The sequence below is a fragment of the Lycorma delicatula genome, chromosome 12, assembly GCF_047948215.1.
Source record: "Lycorma delicatula isolate Av1 chromosome 12, ASM4794821v1, whole genome shotgun sequence".
NCBI lineage: Eukaryota > Metazoa > Arthropoda > Insecta > Hemiptera > Fulgoridae > Lycorma > Lycorma delicatula.
Genome location: NC_134466.1, coordinates 66,043,058 through 66,065,931, shown reverse-complemented (window position 1 = coordinate 66,065,931; position 22,874 = coordinate 66,043,058). Strand labels below are relative to the sequence as shown.

General features: G+C 29.3%; 1 protein-coding gene and 1 long non-coding RNA gene across 2 annotated transcripts in view; one reads left to right on the top strand and one right to left on the bottom strand.

The window, feature by feature from the left end:
• Nucleotides 1–22,874, top strand: part of LOC142333215 (ATP-binding cassette sub-family C member 4-like) — a 112,484-nt gene that overhangs the window by 87,198 nt on the left and 2,412 nt on the right. Inside the window, exons 24-27 of the mRNA XM_075380197.1 lie at nt 6,634–6,773; nt 7,019–7,264; nt 11,038–11,207; nt 12,463–12,592. Of these exons, the coding sequence (XP_075236312.1) occupies nt 6,634–6,773; nt 7,019–7,264; nt 11,038–11,207; nt 12,463–12,592 (686 nt within the window). The remainder of the gene's footprint in view (nt 1–6,633; nt 6,774–7,018; nt 7,265–11,037; nt 11,208–12,462; nt 12,593–22,874) is intronic.
• LOC142333218 (uncharacterized) overlaps nt 13,977–22,874 on the bottom strand; it is a 131,456-nt gene continuing 122,558 nt past the window's right edge. Inside the window, exons 2-3 of the long non-coding RNA XR_012758556.1 lie at nt 20,677–20,833; nt 13,977–14,621 (exon numbers count right to left, since the gene is read on the bottom strand). This is a non-coding gene — a long non-coding RNA (uncharacterized LOC142333218). The remainder of the gene's footprint in view (nt 14,622–20,676; nt 20,834–22,874) is intronic.

Here is a 22,874-nt window from a genome sequence, read left to right as displayed (position 1 = left end):
CCTAAACCGATAACAATTGTTAACGTCTATATGCCTACAAGTGCCCATGATTATGATGAGGTAGAGTGTGTATACGAAGAGATTGATGAAGCAATTAAACACGTAAAAGGAGATGAAAATTTAATAATATTTTGAGATTGGCATGCAAGCATTGGAAAAGCCAAGGAAGGAAATATAGTGGGTGAATACGGGCGGGGCAAAAGGAATGAAAGAGGGGACCGACTTATAGAGTTTTGCACGAAGTATAATTTAGTAATTGCCAACACCCAATTTAAAAATCATAATAGAAGAATATACACTTGGAAAAAGCCAGGCGATACTGCAAGGTATCAGATAGATTATATCATGGTTAAGCAAAGATTTAGAAATCAACTCGTTGTTGACTGCAAAACTTACCCTGGAGCAGACATTGATAGCGACCATAATTTGGTGATAATGAAATGTAGATTGGGGTTTCAAAGCCTGAAGAAAAGGTGTCAGATGAATCGGTGGAATTTAGAGAAGCTTGAGGAAGAGGAGGTAAAGAAGATTTTTGAGGAGGACATCGCAAGAGGTCTGAGTAAAAAAGATAAGGTAGAAAATGTAGAAGAAGAATGGGAGAATGTTAAAAAGGAAATTCTTAAATCAGCAGAAGCAAACTTAGGCGGAATAAAGAGAACCGGTAGAAAACCTTGGGTTTCAGACGATATATTGCAGCTGATGGATGAACGTAGAAAATATAAGAATGCTAGTGATGAAGAAAGTAAAAGGAACTATCGGCAATTAAGAAATGCTATAAACAGGAAGTGCAAACTGGTGAAAGAAGAGTGGATTAAAGAAAAGTGTTCAGAAGTGGAAAGAGAAATGAACATTGGTAAAATAGACGGAGCATACAAGAAAGTTAAGAAAAATTTTGGGGTACATAAATCTAATAATGTGTTAAACAAAGATGGTACACCAATATATAATACGAAAGGTAAAGTTGATAGATGGTTGGAATATATTGAAGAGTTATACGGAGGAAATGAATTAGAAAATAGTGTTATAGAGGAAGAAGAGGAAGTTGACGAGGATGAAATGGGAGAAACAATACTGAGATCTGAATTTAAGAGAGCATTAAAAGATTTAAATGGCAGAAAGGCTCCTGGAATAGACGGAATACCTGTAGAATTACTGTGCAGTGCAGGAGAGAAAGCGATTGATAGATTATACAAACTGGTGTGTAATATTTATGAGAAAGGGGAATTTCCATCATACTTCAAAAAAAGTGTTATAGTCATGATACCAAAGAAAGCAGTGACAGATAAATGTGAAGAATACAGAACAATTAGTTTAACTAGTCGTGCATCAAAAATCTTAACTGGAATTCTATACAGAAGAATTGAGAGGAGAGTGGAAGAAGTGTTAGGAGAAGACCAATTTGGTTTCAGGAAAAGTATAGGGACAAGGGAAGCAATTTTAGGCCTCAGATTAATAGTAGAAGGAAGATTAAAGAAAAACAAACCAATATACTTGGTGTTTATAGACTTAGAAAAGGCATTCGATAACGTAGACTGGAATAAAATGTTCAGCATTTTAAAAAATTAGGGTTCAAATACAGAGATAAAAGAACAATTGCTATCATGTACAGGAACCAAACAGCAACAGTAATAATAGAAGAACATAAGAAAGAAGCCGTAATAAGAAAGGGAGTCCGACAAGGATGTTCTCTATCTCCGTTACTTTTTAATCTTTACATGGAACTAGCAGTTAATGATGTTAAAGAACAATTTAGATTCGGAGTAACAGTACAAGGTGAAAAGATAAAGATGCTACAATTTGCTGATGATATATTAATTCTAGCTGAGAGTAAAATGGATTTAGAAGAAACAATGAACGGCATAGATGAAGTCCTACGCCAGAACTATCGCATGAAAATAGACAAGAACAAAACAAAAGTAATGAAATGTAGTAGAAATAACAAAGATGGACCACTGAATGTGAAAATAGGAGGAGAAAAGATTATGGAGGTAGAAGAATTTTGTTATTTGGGAAGTAGAATTACTAAAGATGGACGAAGCAGGAGCGATATAAAATGCCAAATAGCACCAGCGAAATGAGCCTTCAGTAAGAAATATAATTTGTTTACGTCAAAAATTAATTTAAATGTCAGGAAAAGATTTTTGAAAGTATATGTTTGGAGTGTCGCTTTATATAGAAGTGAAACTTGAATAATCTGAGTATCTGAGAAGAAAAGATTAGAAGCTTTTCAAATGCGGTGCTATAGGAGATGTTAAAAATCAGATGGGTGGATAAAGTGACAAATGAAGAGGTATTGCGACAAATAGATGAAGAAAGAAGCATGTGGAAAAATATAGTTAAAAGAAGAGACAGACTTATTGGCCACATAGTAAGGCATCCTGGAATAGTCGCTTTAATATTGGAAGGACAGGTAGAAGGAAAAAATTGTGTAGGCAGGCCACGTTTGGAATATGTAAAACAAATTGTTGGGGATGTAGGATGTAGAGGGTATACTGAAATGAAACGACTAGCACTAGATAGGGAATCTTGGAGAGCTGCATCAAACCAGTCAAATGACTGAAGACAAAAAAAAAAGTTAATAATATTGACACAAGTAAAAAAACAAAATTTTATTAAGTACTGATAAAAAAAACAATTGCAATAATAGTATTTTGATCAAAATGATAAAAAAGAGTATATTTCCAAGAAAATATACAATAGTTTACATGATAATGATAATTATAAAATAACTATGTAAATTTTTTTTTTAATTTTTAAAAAATCTAAGTATTTCATTAAAATGCAATATACAGTGGAATATGGATTAATCTGGATTGCTGGATTGATCTTTGCAAGGCCAAATCCAGATAATTGGAAAATTAAAGAAGGTTTATCATACAGACTGGCTACTCTAATGTTTAATGGGTATCATGATTAATAAAAAGATAAAAATGAAAAAAAAAGAAATGTATTTTAGTAAAATTAAAAAGATAGTCTAACCATATGTACAATGTAATGAAAAACAGATATAGAAATATGTTTTAAAAAAAATTTATTGAGAAGAAATTTGCTAATAAAAGAATCACAATTTATAAAAATTATCTGAAAGAAATTAAAATTTACCCTACTGAATAAAAAAAACTTATAAAAAATGATGTATTGACTTAAGTTACTGTATGTTATAAAAGAATATAATTACTTAAAAAGTACAAAAAAATTACAGTATGTTCAATAGAATAAATGTTAACAGCACTAAATTTAAAGTAGTTATACATTTGAGACGTAGGATTGGTGAATTAGAGGATTAACAGTATAGGCTTAGTATATCCCAATGAGCGAAATTGTGTGATTTCATCATGACACCATAAATATTATGCCGCTTACTCTGTATAAAGTTATGTAACTTGATTAGCTAAAGAATACAGTAATAGGACATAATGAAAACGTATTAGAATATGCAACACTTCCAAGTGAATAACCAAATTCAAATTAGAGGTTTGGTTTAACCTACTGCATATTTGCAATAGAATAAAAACATCATTACTTCACAGTTCATGCTTGACTAAGTAATATTTCCATCAATCTTTTCAGAAGTTAATTTTATAATTAGCACGGGCTGGAATTTATCTTTTGTATTATATGATTTGCAAAAAAGACAGTTAAAAAACCTAATGAAAACAAAGGTTGATAAAAATATATTTCCTATTGAAGCAAAGCTTTATTTGAATAGCATTTTACATTTTTTTAAATTGTATATTCATTTTTTTTTTTTTTTTTTTTGATTACCTTGTGCGGATGTAACTTCTGGATGGATATCTGGAAAATTGGTGTTTGGATACTTGATGCTCCACTCTATTATCCTTTTGAAGACCACTTAATGATTTACCACCAGTTGGGAATTTATAACTCTGTTTTTAGTATAGTGTTTTAAGTTATTTTTATTTTCTGGTGGAAAATGTTCAGTTTAAATAGAAAATTTATCTTTTATTTTCGATTTATTTTTTATGTTGCTGATAACATTATTGTGATATGATTATTCATTCATCAGTTGGTAGAACTCAACTGGTTGACTTTGTCCTTGTTTGTTAGTATATCATCACCATATATGTAAACTATGCCACTATTTTGTATTTGTTGACAGCTGTCAACAAACACAAGAATGACAACTGTTGATAAACACAATGTCTTTGTTGACAACTCTCTCTTATAATATTTTTAATAGTTTAGTTTTTTGATTGAAAACAAGTGATCCATTTCTCACAGTAATAATGTTATTGTGAATTTAACAAGGTGAATTGTGGCAGTAACAATAATTATAATTCATTGTTTAATGATGACAGTTTAGGATTTTGTTATATCTAGTGATGGATTTTTAAAATAGATTAGTACTTTGCGATAATTTCTGTGTAGATTAAACTGGTAGTGATAATTATGGTGGCAAAAGTGATTGGGTTAAATTAGTACCTGAAAATCCTCATGTTTTTTTTTAATTATCTGACCTGGAATCTGCTTTTCATCAAACTATTCAATTGATTATTTCTTTTATTTTCTCTGGTTCAGTTGCTATGTTGTGAAGTGTTTTAATAACATAATATGCTTGTCATCATTATCTAATGTATATTATGTTTATGTGTATTCACGTTTAACATATTTCTCCCAGACCTGCTTCAGAAATCTCAATGAATTTTCAAGATACAAAAATTGTCAGTCCAGATCATTGCTTAGAGTTTATAAATATAAATTTTGAATATTAACATTAATAAATTATTAATTGACTTATCAGTATGTTTATTATTCTGAATATTTTGTGAATTTATCTTTGCTAAATAGTCACTTATTCCTGAAAATATAACTATATCCACTCAGTCACCCTACTTCTTTAGATATGATGAAAAGTTTATTTGTAAATAAAACTTAAAATGTATAGATGAAATATTCATAAATTATCTGTAAAATATGGAATTGTATAAAATTGTTTTTAGTAAGATTAAACATAACATTAATGATATTACAGAGAAAATATATAAATTTTGCCGTAAGTCACAAAAATTCAATACAAATCTTTATATTAGCGCAGAATGTTCAAACAATAACCTAGCTCTTGCCAGGCACGTTGGAACATGTCTGCATGTAGAGTTCAGTTTGAATTCTTGCCTTAAATACAGCAAGATTGATGATTTTAATCTTGTAGATATGAACTGCCAAAGGAAGTAGTTTTAAGGTGTTATGTCCAGCTATCTTTGAGGTCAAAAGATGAGCCCTCATAATAAATCCAGCAACCAGGGAACTTGTCATAAATTCGTGGCAAACAAAGTTGGCCCAATGAGGTGGAGCAATATCTTGATGGAAAAAATGGCTGACTAGAAATTTTCTAGCTGCAGGAAGATATAATTCTCAAGCATTCAAAGCATTTACGAGCTAAAAGGTTAATGGATTTTGAAAGAATAAGATCAAATTATGCGGTCATTGATTAAACTGTACCACACATTTACTTTTGTATTGTACTTTACAGGTTCTCTGGAGAACATAACATTTTTCAACCCCATATTTCAATTATTGATCTAGTCATATGCTTGAATGATTGCAGTGTTAAGACTCAGGTTTCTCTTCAAAATTTAAATCTCTTTAAATAAATTCTCACTTTTTGTTGCTCTTATTTAATGAGTTTTATTAATGTGGTAGATCAGTCTAGTACCAGCCATCAGAGACTTGACATGTATTTAACAGTCCTGTATAATTAATTTATAACAACATTACATATATTAAGCGTAAGTTGAATATTATAATAAAAATAATTTGGGATACAATCAAAACAGACTTTTATTTATTTCAATGAGCCAGCAAATAAAATAATACTTGGAATATTTTAAACGCAACCGAGCTATTAATCCAAGGCGGCAAATTATTTGACAGCAGCATGTGAGAGAAATATTTTTCCCAATAATACATAATTTTCAACTGTTTGTGGATTGTTGATTGCTAATTCTATATTGGTTATTTATTATCTGCTGTTATGGATTTTTATTCTCTATAGAAACTTATAGACAACTAGTATTTTTTAAGTATGTGAGATGCCAAACTTAACAGACCCGGAACAGTTCAGGTGATTCAAATCTAGAATCTTCCATGTAATATTTGGACATGCTCTCCCTTTTTAATAAGCATAGAGCTTAAACAGATTCTTTGTTACAAAATTTATAACTTATTATATCAAATTACTTTTAATTAAATTTGAATTTTTGTTATGTCATTATTTTGACTGCAGCAGTTCTGTTAATAAGCACTGCTCAGACTTGTTCAGCTTACTTTTGTACAGTTTTTTAGGCAATTACTTTTATACAAATTTGAATACTAGGTCGTGGATACCAATGTTCTTTGGTGTTTGGGTTCCAATTAACCACACATCTCAGGAATGGTCGACCTGAGGCTGTACAAGACTACACTTCATTTACATTCATACATATCATCATTCATACGCTGAAGTAATACCTTATGGTGGTTCTAGAGGCTAAACAAAAAAAAGAAGACTAGTTCAACTTGAGTGTGTAAAGGTTGCCCCTAGCATCTTTGATCTAGTTAACTGTAAAGGCAAGTATTTTTTATAAATATAAATTACTCTTCTTTTGTTAGTAATTTTTACTATCTAATTTTCAGGTTCTAAAAAGGGAAAAGATGATATTGATAATTGGCCTACAGAAGGTAAAATTGAAATCAATCGCCTCTGTTTATATTATTCAAATAGTGATTCTCCTGTATTGAAAAACATATGCATCGAAATTAAACCACATGAAAAGGTAATAGTATTTGAGTTTATTTTTAGCCAACTTTTAAGAGTGTTGCTAACAAAGAGTGTTTGTTTTACTTACTTTTACCCTAAAATTAGTATCTGTTTATTTCTCCTTCAATTAGCTTTCTGTTTGTTTTTATTGTATTTAAATTCTCAAAATCTGATATATTTTCTTGGTACTTATTTTTTTACACTTATAATTTTTATATTTGAGATGATTACTGTAATTTTTTAATATTTATTTTGATGTAGGTCGGTATAGTTGGTAGAACTGGGGCAGGTAAATCATCATTAGTTCAGGCACTATTCAGAATGACAGATATTACAGGACAAATATTGATTGATGGAATTGATACAAAAACACTTACTTTAGAATGTTTGCGTTCGCACATATCGATTATTCCCCAAGATCCAGTAATATATTCAGGTACAATGAGGCACAATTTGGATCCTTTTGAAAAGTATCCGGATTACGTATTATGGCAAGCTCTAGATGAAGTAAGTTTAATTTTTTTATGGTATGTTCTAGTATGTAAACTCATGTATTAAAATTACAGAAAGAAATGTTGGCTATAATTAAGGACTATAAAGTATGTTTGCGGTTATCTCAAATTACTTTTATCAGTATTAATTAACTAGTGTTATACAAGGCCTAAATTGCACTGCAGAAATATGAAAAGTTATGATATAGTGGTCACATTTCTGAATTGAATATGTTGTTTACTAATTAATTATATTTAATTGAGAAATATATATTATACAATAAGAATAGTACAATTCAGAGTTAATATTTCTCTACCCTTTTTATTAAATAGTAAGACAGTAATGTAATGTAGCTATAACTCGGTGAATAAGCGTACTGTTGTTAAATTTTGTGTTAACTTCACGTCTCAAGGAATAATAATGGCAGTACAATAATGAACCAATCATTGTAAACAGTAATAGAATTGACAATATTACTAAGAGTTCATTTTGTTTCCCTGTCAGTAATATTCAGTCACAGTGGTGCATTAGTCAAGAATTGTGTATGTGTGGTAGAAAAAAATAACAAAAATTTGACATTTACGGAGCAGTATTAATATTTACTTTAAGCTTTGGCACATGATTTAGTACAATCAGTTCACAGTCATTATAAAGACTTTGTTTGAAAATTTTAAAGCTATGTCGTTCAGTTTTGAGAAAGAACCATTGTAGACATGTTGAAAAACCAGGAACTCTCAAAACAACCAAAACCTCATTCTTACAAAATCCACAGCATTCTGCTGATGACATGCTGTGTCATTAGTATCTCGACAAACTTAGGTAAAATGTTAATTTGAAATTTCACCCATACAAGATTTAAATGGTCCAGGAATTGAAAATAGGTATTTTTAATGAAAAAGTTATTTTTGCTAAAATGTTTTCACAATGAACTGATTGATGAACTCATTCGATTTTCTTGGGTTGTCTGATGAAACTCACATTCTTCTAAATTTTTATCTTTATAAACAAAATTTTACAATTGGAATGGGGGGAAATCCATGCTTTTAACACTAATCGACCATTACACAATGAAAAATTGAGTGTTGTATAGTCATTAAAAAGAATTATTGGAGCATATTTATTTATTTATTTTTTTAATGATAAAGGCCACATGATTACTATGCTTTCAACAATATGAAGCATAACCTCTATGATTTCAGCAGAACAGAGTTCAATCCAATGTGTGAAAATGTACTGTTTTATAAGCTTTTCTGAAATATCATGTTTCCAATACGATTTAACCTGCAAGGTCACCAAATATTTTAGTATGTCATTTCTTACATAGCACTTTCTGTGAAACAGTTTCTGATCAACAAACACATTATTATACTGGACCATCCTCATTATTCGCCAGATTTAGCAACTTTTTTCTTTACTCTTAAGAAACACACCTCTGTTTTTAAATAAACATTTTGAATAAGTTGGTTTAATAAAGAAGAGAATGTGAAACAGCTGACAAAAAATTAATCTTCTTCATGCCTTCAACCAGTGGAAGACAAGATTATATCAATTTGTTAGTGCAAATGGGAACTATATAGAACAGGACGAGAATTAAAATTGTAATACATATAAAGGTGTTGTATCAGTAACATTATTTAACAAACACCTAATATTAAATCAGTTATTATCTTTTTTTACAATAAAATTTCACAGGCAATTTAATCTTTTTAGTTTTCCATTTAAAAAAAAATTGTTTATTATTCTAATAAATATACATTTTAGTATGTTTATTAATTTTATAAAAGTTAACTAAAACATTTGAAAAGTACAAAACTGTTTTTTATATTTATATTGATGATTATACATCACCAAAATCAATTGAGCACATAGTTTTGTATATAATGTTAAGGGTTGATTTATATTAACAGTGATATCAGTGGATAATGGATTTGATTCTAATTGGAGTATGTATTCAGTAACATTCCAAGTGCTAATCTTTTAAAATTGCTCATAATTCAGAAATTATCCGTTAAATAATTTATCATCAATTAAAATTGTTAGGTTATTAGGAGTCAGGGACTCCTGTAGAAACATTTTTAGACAACTTAAAACAACAAATATAGAGAGTGTTCCAGTATGGTTAAGGAACTGATTCACGATACCAAAATGAGCAAAAAGCCTGGCAGTACACTTGCGCACCAAAATGCAAGCTGAAAAGTTTTTGCCTGTTTTTATTCCCTCCAGTAAATATAATAAAAATGATGTCAATAATGTCATTTTGTTCAAAATAAAATGCTTAATAAATTTTGTGAAAGTAAAATTTGATCAAATTAATAATTACAAAGATATAGAAGATTAAAAAATTAAGATGGCCGCCAATTTAACATTTTTGAAGGTGACAGTTTCAGAATTTTTTATTTAATAGAGTAAGATTCTAGTCTTAGATCTGCCAAATTTAATTTAAGTAGGTTTAACTTCCTGAGAAATATTTTTTTTGTTGAAAATCACAAAAGCAAAATAGGACTTTTAGTTGATAGAACTTTTTTGCTCATTTTGGTGTCCTGAATCAGTTCCTGAAGTTCAACTAATACATCCCGTAACACTCTGTATGTGTTTTTTTTTTTTTTAATCAACAATTTTAACAAAGCCTTTTGGATGTAAAACAGTACTATTGATTAACAACACATAATCATAGATCTGTGTTATATGAAAAAAATTAATTATTCAAAAGCTAAACTATTTAACTATGTCGTTTATTAGTTTTATGGCATGTTGGTGTAGCAGTTTAAAAATCAGTTTTAAAAATGGGTAATCATTTTTATAATGTAGATAAAACTTTTCCTATTTTTATATGTATTACTAAATATTTTCAAAATTATTTCTGCAAAACTTCGGTGTGTAATTTTGGATTTATCATACTAGTAGAAAATAATATTCCTTTTTTATATTTATTTAATCCGGTCAGTTTAATTTGAAGTTTTACAGTCTAAGTGTATATGAAAGGAAACAGTAAATGTCAGTGAAATTTGATTAAGATTTGTATATATAATGTATTAAAAGTAGATTTACAATGCATTAGATATACATATAATAAGGAATTGTAAATTTACGAGTAGCATAATTTTTGTATAATTTTCTTTGAAAGTCTCATTATTTAGATTTTCCTTTTTCTAGACTTTTCCTTACACTCCTAAATTGTAGACATATATTTTTACTATTATATTGTTTCATTTATTACAGTATCTGAATATCTTGTTTTAGTATTGCAGTATCTGAACTTTATATGTGTGCAAACTAGTTTCTTGTGTAAAATTTCATGCACTGTTGACCAGGGAATCCCTAGTTCATGAGATGCACGACGGCTATGTACGAAGGGCTATGTAGAAACACTTGCTGCACAACTGTAACTGTAATAGTCTTTTTGTAATTGTGGATAAACTTTTTGGACACCCAACGTAAAAATTGTTTGCTGTTTTCCTAAAAACATATAAAAAAGAATGCCTGGAATGTAATGGCAAAAAACCTTTTGCAATTCCTGAATTCCATGAAATCATTGACATTCCTGAAACCATTCCTGAATCTAGATAATTATTGTTAATCCTCTATCAAATTTGGTACTTGCTGATGTAAGTATGTTAATAACAAAAGCTTATGCTGATGTTTCTAAATAACTTATTATTCAATAAAAGTTTTACATACTTTGTTGTCAACAGTTTCAAATTATTATAGTATTGTAGTTTTTCCTTTCGAAGGATTAAAATTCAAGTACATTAAACAAGTAATTTATTTTATTATTTTTTTTAATTTAGGTAGAATTAAAAAATTTTTCAACAGAAGAGTATGATCTTCAAATAGATCTTAAAGGTGGTGGAAGTAATTTTAGTGTTGGTCAACGTCAGTTGATTTGTCTTGCTAGAGCTATCGTTAGGAATAATAAAATACTTGTGATGGACGAAGCTACTGCAAATGTTGACCCACAGTAAGTACTAAGATGATCTACAGGTATAAATATTTTTCTATTAAACATTCCTAATCGATCTTTGTTTTAAGATAATATCGTCAATCGCTAATCATTAGACACTAATAAGTGTCAACAGAACACAAAAAAACGCAATCGGATTTCTTTTAATCTGTTTTTTGATGGGAATCAATTTTATGATGGATGATTTTTACTGCTGTTTGCATCTTATTTTCCAGAATATTACCCTTGATGTTTACTCATTACCCAAGGTGTTCCATGAATTGTTAAAACAGGTTTATAAAGTGTGCACACACAGAGTCTTAATTGAGGCTCACCATTTTTTTAATTTTAAATAACTATGAGAAAAAAAGAAAATTTTTAAATTTTTTCTTTGTAATCATGTGTTTAAATAATTACAAATAGCAATACCTAATAATTTACTATAGCATGTTATCTATTAAACACTTTATAATGAAATAATAACCTACAATGGCTATTATATTGTAATTAATTGATTGATTATTTTAATTAGTTAAAAATTCTATTAGAATTAATTAATTAAACATTCAGTGAAAGCATGTGAAAGTGCACCAAAGAAAGCGAAAACCGTTCCATTACTAGGCAAAGTCGTGGATATGGTTTTTTTGGGATTATTGTGGTGTATTGCTTATAGACTACTTGAAAAAAGGCAGGAGCATCAACAGGGAATATTACACTTTACTACCGCCACAACTGTAGGGTACTATTCAGGCTAAACATCCACATCTTGCTAAAAATAAAATGTTCTTTCATCATGATAATGTGCCTGCATACACCCCTCAGGTTATTGTTACAAAAACTCCATGAGCTATGCTTCAAAGTGTCTTCATATGCACCAGATTTGGCTCCCAATGAGTTCTTCCCTAAGGCTCCCAAGAATTACTTTCCAAGGCTTTCCTCTTCCCACCTGAAGAAACGGTTCACTTGATAAAGATTCACTTCAGGTGTGAGGTAAATCTGAGTCAACCATTTATTTAATAATGGACAAATCCCATTATACTGAGGGTATTTAAAAGTTGGAAAGTCATTGGTGTAAGTATAATGAATTGCTAGGTAACTATGTTGAAAAATAAAAAAAATGCTAAAAAATCTTGTATTTTCGTTGTCAGGTCAATAACTTTCTGAATAATGGCTTTATTCTTTTACCAAGTTTCTATTAATTTAAAAATTTGGTTTGTTTTCTGTTGTAAAATGCTTCAGTTTATATGTTAATATATATGTTTTTTTTTTACAGTACTGATTCTTTGATTCAGAAAACTGTTAGAAATAAATTTAGTGGTTGTACAGTATTAACTATCGCACATAGACTTAACACTATTATGGATTCTGATAGAGTGCTTGTTATGGATGCTGGTGAAGCTGTGGTAAGTTAGTTATTAATGTGATTATAATACATTTGTAATGTGAGTGTCATATAAAAGGTAAAACTTGATTCACTGTTACTACACAGATCGGTAAGTGATCTTCCAATGGTAGTGGCCAATTCAAGGTCAGTTAGTTTTAAAAATTTTGTTGTTGATGAATTCTGAGTTTCAGTCTTTTAGGCGATTTTTCTGTTGAAGGTTTGTGTGGCTGTTTCTAAATGTTTTTAAAGTAGATTATAAAATGTAAAATCCCTAATATGTGAAGCGTAATCTGACTATATATGAATTCATCAAAAGTTTTATGCTGAGATAGAACCATAATGATAAATGAATTGATTGGCTTTCATCTTGGTTAACGAACATTTTTGCATTATTAATATTTATCATATAGTAAAGCATAAGAAGTAAAGAAGACTCGGTAAATGTGTTGTGAAACGATAAAGTGATTATAGTGGACTTGATAGATTCAATATTGCAGAGCAGAGGCTTATTGGCTGCCAGTACGATCTCATTCTCTATTACAGCACATAACCTATACTGCTAGCCAAACATTAATTCTGAATTTTTCAAACGGGAATTTTTTTGATCATCCACTCTTGATCCTGTGATTTCCACCTTTTCATGACACTGATGTAGGAGGTATATGCTTCATGAGTATGATTCTTAATAGTATGTTTCATAACCTACTGGAAGTAGATGAGGAAAATGAGAGTGTATAAAAATTTGGTACAAGTTTCCTAAATTTTTAGGGCAATTACATGGAAAATTACCTAAGATATGTAGAAGAAAATATAGAATTTTCTAAAAATTTTATGGGTTACTTTCTTATTGTGAAATAGGTACTTTTTGTATCAGCCTCGTGCTAATGGAATATACTTCTACTCAGCTTTAACCTGATGGTACCTGGCTAACCACTAACAATCTCCTTCTTCTCCTCTTTGTTCCTCAATGAAAATCTTTATTGTTATAAAGAAATAAATGAGTACAACCTTAAAAGTTTAATTTTCAGTAAATTATAAAAAAAATAAATTATTGGCAAAGAGAATCAAAATAAATGTCCTGAATTAATTTTAATTTAAAAAAAATAAATAAATGAATTTATTTTCAAGAACTAGCAAATGATATTAAATTTTTCTCTTCATAATACAACTTTAATCAAATTGCTTGTCTGTTTGATTTCAGTCCATACACTTAAAGAAAATTCTCATATTGCGTAATTTTTTTACACCCCCAAAACGTAAATTTAGTTGTTTAATTGAAGTGCTGGCACTCTGGTGCCAAATATATATATGAGGGACGTTCAATAATTAACAAGACAAATTGATGTAGAGAAAAAAAGGTTTATTCGAAATGAAACTTACACTACTTTTCAACATATTCTCCAGTAACATTTAGACATCACTGTTCCCTGAGCTTTCTGATTCCTGCAGCATAGAGTCTTTACCTTACTGTTTGAACCATTTCTGTACAGTTTTTTGACCGCTTCATTGTTGTCGAACTTCTTACCGTGTAAGAAGTCTTTGAGCGGGCTCTGAACAAATGAAAATCAGATGGGGCAAGGTCTGAGCTGTAAGGAGGATGTGGCAATACCTCCCAACCCAACTTCTCGAGCGTTTTTCCAGGTGTCTTTATGGGCTTGAGTCAACTGTTTTGGGACCCATCTCGTACATGCTTTGCGATAATTCAGCATGTCATGAATGATTGAATGTGCGGTTTCAAAACTAATATTTCACAAACTAGCAATTTGGGAAACTTTGACTCACCTGTCTTCATGAATAAGATTTATATGATATTGCAGCTCAGTAGTCAATACTGCAACTGGTCTTCCAGAGCGATGGACATCAGTCACATTTCTTCTGCCCAAATTAAACTGTTCCACCCACTTGTACACGTTCCTGTGGTTTAAACACTTTTCATCATACTGTTTCATCATTCTTGAGTAAATTACAATCAGTTTATGATAGCAAAAATCTTACCATTGAACTTTGCTCTTCCTGCATACATTCAAGTGGAACGGACATTCTGAAATCTACAAAAGAGGTTATGTTTAGATTAATTATGATCGAGTAACCGATTAAATGTGTTCCCAAGATTGGCAACTTGACCCTCAAAAACTTTCATTGTCATTGAATGAACTGTTATTTCTCTACTCCTTAATTTGTGAACATCCCTTGTAAAAAATACTAGTGTTTGGGATTCAGGAGTTCAAATGTAAAGCATTAAAAATTTCAACTTCATGCATTTTAAAATTTTCATTGAGGCAGATCAAGTGAGTTTTTAATTTTTTTTTTTTTGGTTGATTGTTATTATAAGTATATGAATTTTTCAGTCTGTGGTGATTCAACATTTTTTTTAATTGTACATTAAGTGTATAATTATAATAGTACTAAAATTTATTTATATTGTTCAGTCAAGGTTTGGACTCCATACTATGCAGATATGTTTAACCTGAAAGCCAGTTTAAATTGAACTTTTATGTTATTATTCAATTCATTACATAAGATGAGTTATTTAATTATTTTTATCTTTTGTTTGAGTATTTTTTCTGTGTAGCTGAATAAATTGTTCAATTCTTGTTTAAAGTTATCCAAAAGATAAAGCTTTTGGCTGTCTTCATTATTATATGTATTAAATCTAAATGTGTCTGTGTGCTTGTACATTTCTCTGTGTGCCATTATGAAGATGTTTACCAAAACTGGCCGGCTGTTCTAGCGATAGTAATAATTAGTTTCTAATGATAATAGCATAACTGATTAGTTGCAAAAATGATATGCTGTTTACTAATTAATTATATAAGAGATAAAATGTCCATATTAACAAATATGAGTGTGTATGTAATTGTAAGGCTATATTAGTAATTGCATCTATTTTATTACTATTGGTATATTTCTTTTTATTATGACGTCATGTTATAATTTTTATATTGTATTAGTAAGATTTAGATGAAAGTGCAATTAGTGTAGATAATAATTTAGGTAACATGTTAGAGATATTATATAACATGTATGCATACATGTTATATAACATTATATAACATGTTATGCATAGTATATAAAATTTGTGCTTAAAGTTGTTTATCGACAACTATACTATATCTATCAATATAGTATAATAATTATGGATTTGGTATTTAGAAAATCTTTTATTATTCTGGCTTCACATCTAAAATCCCTTTTACGACTTTTTGAGTGGGGTATTTTTTCTACTTGGATCCTTGTTTTTGGTGGAGTCTTTGTATGGTATGCATTATTTTTATGCCGTTAGCATTATATTTTTATTATATAATTGTTTGTCATTTGCTTTTTATAATATATTAATGCATGTGATAATATCCCTTTTTCTGTAATTACATAAATGTTGCTTTCAGAGTTCCAAGAAGCTCAACAGGAAACAGGAAAACATTTTTTTTTTAATTTTCTTATACATATATATATATATATATTAAAATATATAAGAAAATATAATATTACTTTACTGAAATGAATCTTTTTAAGTTTCATAGTATTACTCTGTTCTATTAAATTATATTTAAATTCTATTAAATAAACCACCTAGTACAGAATATTGAGACAAGACATACCTCAATATTCTGTACTGGGTGTTTTTTAAAACATTGCTTGCGTACCACGCAGCAATTGCATGGTTGCAGTGTTGCAATATGCAGAGTACGCAGGGTCTGCGTGGTCTTTGTTTGTAAAACAGTACTTGTGTAAAATTCTGCTCGCCTTACATAGTTATATTTTTGTTGCTTCTACGCTTCATTTAGTGTTTGATTTCTCTACATTTCACATCGTTCTGGTCTTCAACCATTTTTTACCAGACTGGGCAGTCAATTTTCAAGAATTTGAAAATTCTTAAACAAGGTAAGTTTTAACATTTTATAAAATTATTTTATAATATATGTATTTTCTTATTGCAGTCTCAACTCATAAGTTCTAGCAGATATTTATATTGTTTTATAAGACTTAATTTTTTTTTAATACTGTACGTACATAAAAACGTATGGTCTGTGTGTCCGTATTTAATATTTTTAAAATACGCATAAATTTTCATCAATAGCGCTCAAATGAGTATTCTTTAATGTTTAAAGATACTAATCGGTATATTACATTCAGTATGTCTGTACAAGCTAGTAGAACTAAAATTTTGAAGGTAGTCACCCAAAAACATTCTATTTTGCCAACGGCTCTGATACTCATAAAAATTCTGGGATAAAGAACCTATCTTAGACAGTGTAATTAAGAATTATTAGTACGTATAAAATGTTGAAAGGTGCCCTTTTAAAAATTAGATGTTAAAAGTTATACTTTACACTAAAATTTTTATTATGAAATTGTAATTCATGAAAATTTTTGTAAAAAATGCAGAATTCAGGTCGTAATATGTTATTCTGCATAACATAGTTCATGTAGTATTATTATATAAAATTCTAATTTTGTGCACTTCTTGTTGAGCTCATGATGCACTAAGTATAAGTGCATGAATGTGCCAGTGTGGAATATTATACTTGGTTGGGTGGGTGGGGTGTGAAATTATCAATAAATATATTGCGTGTGCACAGAATATAATTCCACTGTACCACATTTTTAACTCAATTTTGTGAATGTGTATATCTTCATGATTGCAGCATATGAACTTGCATATGTGTAATTTATTATTTTACATATTCAATAATCTAACAATGTATATGCCCCATTAAGGGATAGTTGAATGTTAAAATCGGCAAAAAATCCTCTTTGAAGTAACTTTGGCCAGTAAGATACCAAAATTTTGAGAAAGAAATGGTCTTTATTATTAGATGATCAGCATAAACAAATACTTATTTATACTCAGTAGAGGTCATCTAATAAAGGTTCAAATTTTTTTTTCTGTCTTTTTTTTTTGTTTAGTCACCTTCTCGTTATTGTATATGTTACAAGGACCACTTCATTAGTATATATTTTTCTTTTTGTGGGTTCTGAGTACTATTATGATCAACTATTTTTATCTATTCATTTGAACATTCAAACCGTTTTCAAACATAGATTTATGACTGAAGTGGAAACTAGAGGTTTTTCTTCTTACTAATTTGTTACATATGTCTACTACTTTATTACTTTGTTTCTTATTTATTATATAAACAAACATGTAAGTCAATATACAAGAATGAGTACTTTACTTTTGCTATCTTATTTTCACTTTTCTCATCAGAAAACCACAAATGCTACATCAAATTTATCGCAAAACTATACACTTTATCATATAATATAATTTTAAAAATTTACATTACAGATTAAAAAGTAAGTGATAAATCAATTTTAATAGTTGATCAATTTGTGCATGCGTAAAAGCCCCAAATGTCATCAAAATAAAAAAAAAACGTTTTTACACTAAGCAAACAATATGTTATTAGTACAAATTATATTAGTAAACTTTTTTGTGAAAAATGAAATACTTACTGTGATTCATGCAAGCATTAAGAAAAAAAAATGTTTAGGAAAAATTAGTTCAACCCAATAAGGGATAATATTATAAATAATCATATTTGTTGTAACTAGTATTTCTTTTATAAGGAATACTAATGCAAGTATTTTTCTTATTTTTAGAAATGTCATGAGGTAGAGGGTTGAAAAGAAAAGATCGCTCCCTGTCACCAAGGGCAGGTCCATCAACCTCAACTGCTCCAATACCTGCGGATCCCTTTCCTGTATACCAGCCATAGAAAAAGAGAAGAGGTAAAATGATACGCAATAGAACTGCAAGAAATATAAAAGTATGATGATTTTTCTGATGATACTGATGAAGATGCTGACTATTTTATGAGTAGTGAGGCTTCATCTGATGAAGATGACAATGAAGCAGGTAGGCGATGTATTTTTGTACTTCCTCTCCCAGTACAAGCATCAGTTTTAGGTCCTATAGAAGTTGCAGGTCCTGACGCTAATCAGAATGTTGAAGTTCAACAACCACAACAGCAACCATTAGTACCTATAAACCTATTTCACTGGAAAGAAGACAGCTGTGGACAACTCATTTTACATTTTACTGGTGTACGGTCTAAAACTTCAACCAGAACATACTAGACCTATCGATTATTTTAAATTACTAGTTAACGAATATATGTTTGATTTAATTATAAGGGAAAGTAACAATTACGCACAAACATTACCGCAAATGACAGATTCTCTCCGATCATAATTAAATCTTGGAAAAATATAAATGAAGATTTCACCAAATTCCTAGCTTTATTGTACATGACCGGTATTATAAACATGCCTGACCTATCAAGATTTTGGAGAAAAAATAAAATGAACTTTTTTCTAACTGTCTCTTCAGTCATATCCTGAAACAGATTTTTGCTGATTTTGTGTTGCCTTTGTGTCAGTTTTAATCCCCCTGACAATGATCTGCTACCACAGCCTTTGCACAAAATTGAGCCTCTACTGGAGCAGTTTTTACAAACACGACAGACATATTCTATCCTAGTAAACAATGAGGGTCTTAATGACTCGGTGCTTCTCTGGTGAGAAGATTATTTTTCCGGCAATAAGAAACATAGATATGAAATTAAAATTTATATGTTAACCCAGCCAGATGGCTTAGTTGTACAATGTCTGATATAATGCAGAGCAAATGACCCTGAGGTCAGCAGCACAAAGTCGTTAAAAAGTTAGTGTCTTATTAGCTGGATGTGGGACATTCCATATGTATGAATAATTATTACAATGTTGGATAACAAGACATATGTAACAGGAACTTTACAGAAAAGTCAAAAAGATAATCCAGCAGAAGTGATAAATAAGGAAATATAAAAGAGCCAAGTTTACGAACAGTTTTCAGAGGAAGGCTTATGCGTCATCAGACGTTGTTAGAACTCAAGAAGAAACAAACATAAGAGGAAAGATAACTACAAAACCAGCTGCAGTTGTCAATTATAACAAATATATGGGGGGGATTATTAAGAGCAATCAGCTTCTAGCATATTATCCTTGCAAAAAAAATTCTACTTGTGCAGTTATATTACATATAATAATGAAAAATAGTTACCTAATGTTTAAAAACCAGTCCATAATGAAATTAATACATTTCGGAGAAGAAGTTATTAGTGCTCTTCTTGAACCAAGAAAAGTACTATAAGTTCCTTAGCAACAAAAAATTCATTTTCCCTTGAATTTTAAGGCTAAAAAGAAAAGACTAGGATATGCAAAAAAAACAAACTGAGAAAAAATGCCACCATTTGGCTGCAAAGATTGTTTTGGTGAACCGGGACTCGGTTTGGAACCATTTTTTTGACTGTTTCATAAATATTGATATAATAAAAATCTATTTATTTTTACTGTTATAATAATAATAATTGTTTTATATATTATACTTCTTTTTTTTTTTTAATATTTGGTTATAAAAACCACTTCCATGGTTTATTATTATTATTCACAGTTTTGTATTCAATGTTTTATAAAATTTGATATAGACTACTTGTATTTTTTATTTTTGAAATTTTTATTTCAAGTTTGATACTGTGTATATATATATATATATATATATATATATATATATATATATATATATATATATATATATACACACTTTTATATATATATAACACTGTATATATGTATACAGTTTGAGCTAAGTATTTTTACATTATTCGTCTTTATTTTAAAATTTTGTTATTAAAAATACACTAACTGCTTTATAAATATGAGAAAAACTGTTTAAACTCTATTTATTATTAATATTCTTCATTTTTGGATTTAATTTTGAGGTATTTATAATAAATTCACTATGATTACCAGAAAAGTCTTGTAATTTATTATAATATTGAATAATAACTGCCTTTTAGTATTTTATAAAAAAAATGTTTAGATTTTAACTTTTCAATGTTTTATTTTTTTTTGTTTTTAAAAATATTTTGTAAGTAAATAGACCAATTGTAAATTAAACTAGTAATCGCAAATAAAAAAAAAATTAGTAAATTTATTTTAATGATTGTTATTATATTTAATCATGTTTTATGAACAGCAAAAAATATTCATAAAATATGTTATACATTACTTGTTATTATCTTATTTTCACAATATTTTATTAAAGATGAATTTACGTACCTGTGATATATGGTTGCCTACACTACAGGAGTAAAATTACTTCATGAGGTGGACCATGCAATAGGTGCATGATGAAGGTTTCCTGAATTTTCCGTCTTTATAATCACTTTTGTTCGACCATTCCTGAGATGTGTAATAAGAATGAAGTTCTCATTATCTGTAATAAGAAGATTATGAATATTATATTATGAACATTATATTATTATGAATATTATGTGTATTAAGAAGGTTAATTGAAACTCAACCACCAAATAACACTGGTATCCATGATTTAGTATTTAAATCCATATAAAAGTAACTGCTTTTACTAGGATTTGAACTTTAGAACTCTTGACTTTAAAATCAGCTGATTTGCGATGACAAGTTAACCACTAGACAATCGCGATGGGTTTACCTGAAAAAATAAAATACACTGACTGAAATAATATTTACAGTCGATAAAGCATTTAAGAAAATAACTTCTGGCAGTAATGAAAATAATTTTTTTGAACTAAATACTGGAAAATGCATTTCATGATGTACTCTCATCAGCTTATCTTTCATTAAAATTTATTGAGTATATGGAGGTGATTTGCAAAATTTGTATACTTTGTTATTGTGTTTGATTGTAAAATAAAATTTCATAAGCATATTGAAAATTTTGTTAAGAAATCAAGTTCATTTTTGGTATTTCTTTTGAAGATTTGATCGTGTTTAAAAACGAATTACTGTTGAATTTATATAAAAGATTCTTGTCCTTGGCTGGATTACTGTTCAATAATCTGAAGCCAAATTTATATTTAGAACACTGATAACTTGAAATGTGTACTAAAAGAAACTTATGAGACTTCATGCTGTGCTCTTTGATTTCACTTCAAGGAAGGCCAAGATGTTGTTTGACTTGAGCGCTTTGTCAGTGAAGAAAATATCTCAACTTTTTTTTTGTGGTGTTCTCAGTGGTGAGCCACTGAATTATCAACTATCACATAAAATATCACTAATATTTATTGCATAACGTCAGGTGAATTCTCTTATTTGTTTGGAAATGAGAGGAGTAACAAAAAAATTATGTCAAATGTTCAAGCGATATTTAGATGATTAAGCTTTAATTTCATTGTAGTATTTTCAAAGATAGCCAATTATTTCTTCCAGATTACTCAACAGATATACTGAGAGTCTGGATCCCTTTTACTTATCTATAAACAATTTTAAAGTTAAATTTCTGCTGATGTTAAACAGGCTTGCATCTTAATGATTTATTCAAAATTGTATATTATTTATTAAAAAGGTACCTTTACATAAGGTACCTTCATTTTGTTAATGTTAATTTGTTCTTATTTTTTGTTGTTTTGTCCTTATAATGATAAAGATTATCACACTATAATGCATCAGTAATGTTTTTGTGTCAATAAAACAAGTTTGGCTTCTCCCTGTATGTTTTCACATTACTATTTATAATTAGTAAACTTAAGAAAATCATAAATACAGAGAATATTTTATAGGTTAGGAAGAGATGAAGGAGTGAGGTAGTTAAGGATATAAAAAAATGAGAAAAAAAATGGATGATGAAAAGAGGTAGAAAAAGAAATGAGGATGGGCATTTTTAAGTAGACTGTAAATTGGAAAAGCAAACAATAGGCCAAGGAAAAGTCAGCTGGTTAAAGAGGAAAAGAATTAGAAATAAAAGAATTAAAAAGGATAGAATGAAAGAAGGGTTGAAGAAATTCCTCTTTAGAGTTAAAAACTGTATTTGGGAGAAGTTATGGAAAGTTAGAAGAAGAAAGTCTGTGTCTGATTCATTACCTGACCCAAAATAGTGATAGGGAAAGAAGCTGGAATGTAAAAATTTCTTCCCTGTTTACATTTTAAGTAAAGGCTTTAATTAAGATAAAGGAAAATGCTGACTCTGTGGTGGGTTGTGTCAACTCCTTTTACTGGAGATCTCAGGTTTGAATCCTGGTTAGGCATGGCATTTTTCATACACTGCAAATATCCATTTTCATATTCCAATGCACGAGCTTCTTTTGTAAGCTTGTATAGTGAATTAATTGATCAGTCAAAAAAAAAATTCTGTACATCTCATTAAAGTCAGTTAAGTTGTTTTTGCATGATGTGTGTAGACACATGGATAAACTTGCACAGTTAATCAGCTTTTTTGTTTCAGTTCGAGATACCTTGTAAACGGAATTATTTTAAATACTGCATTGTCAAAACTTCAA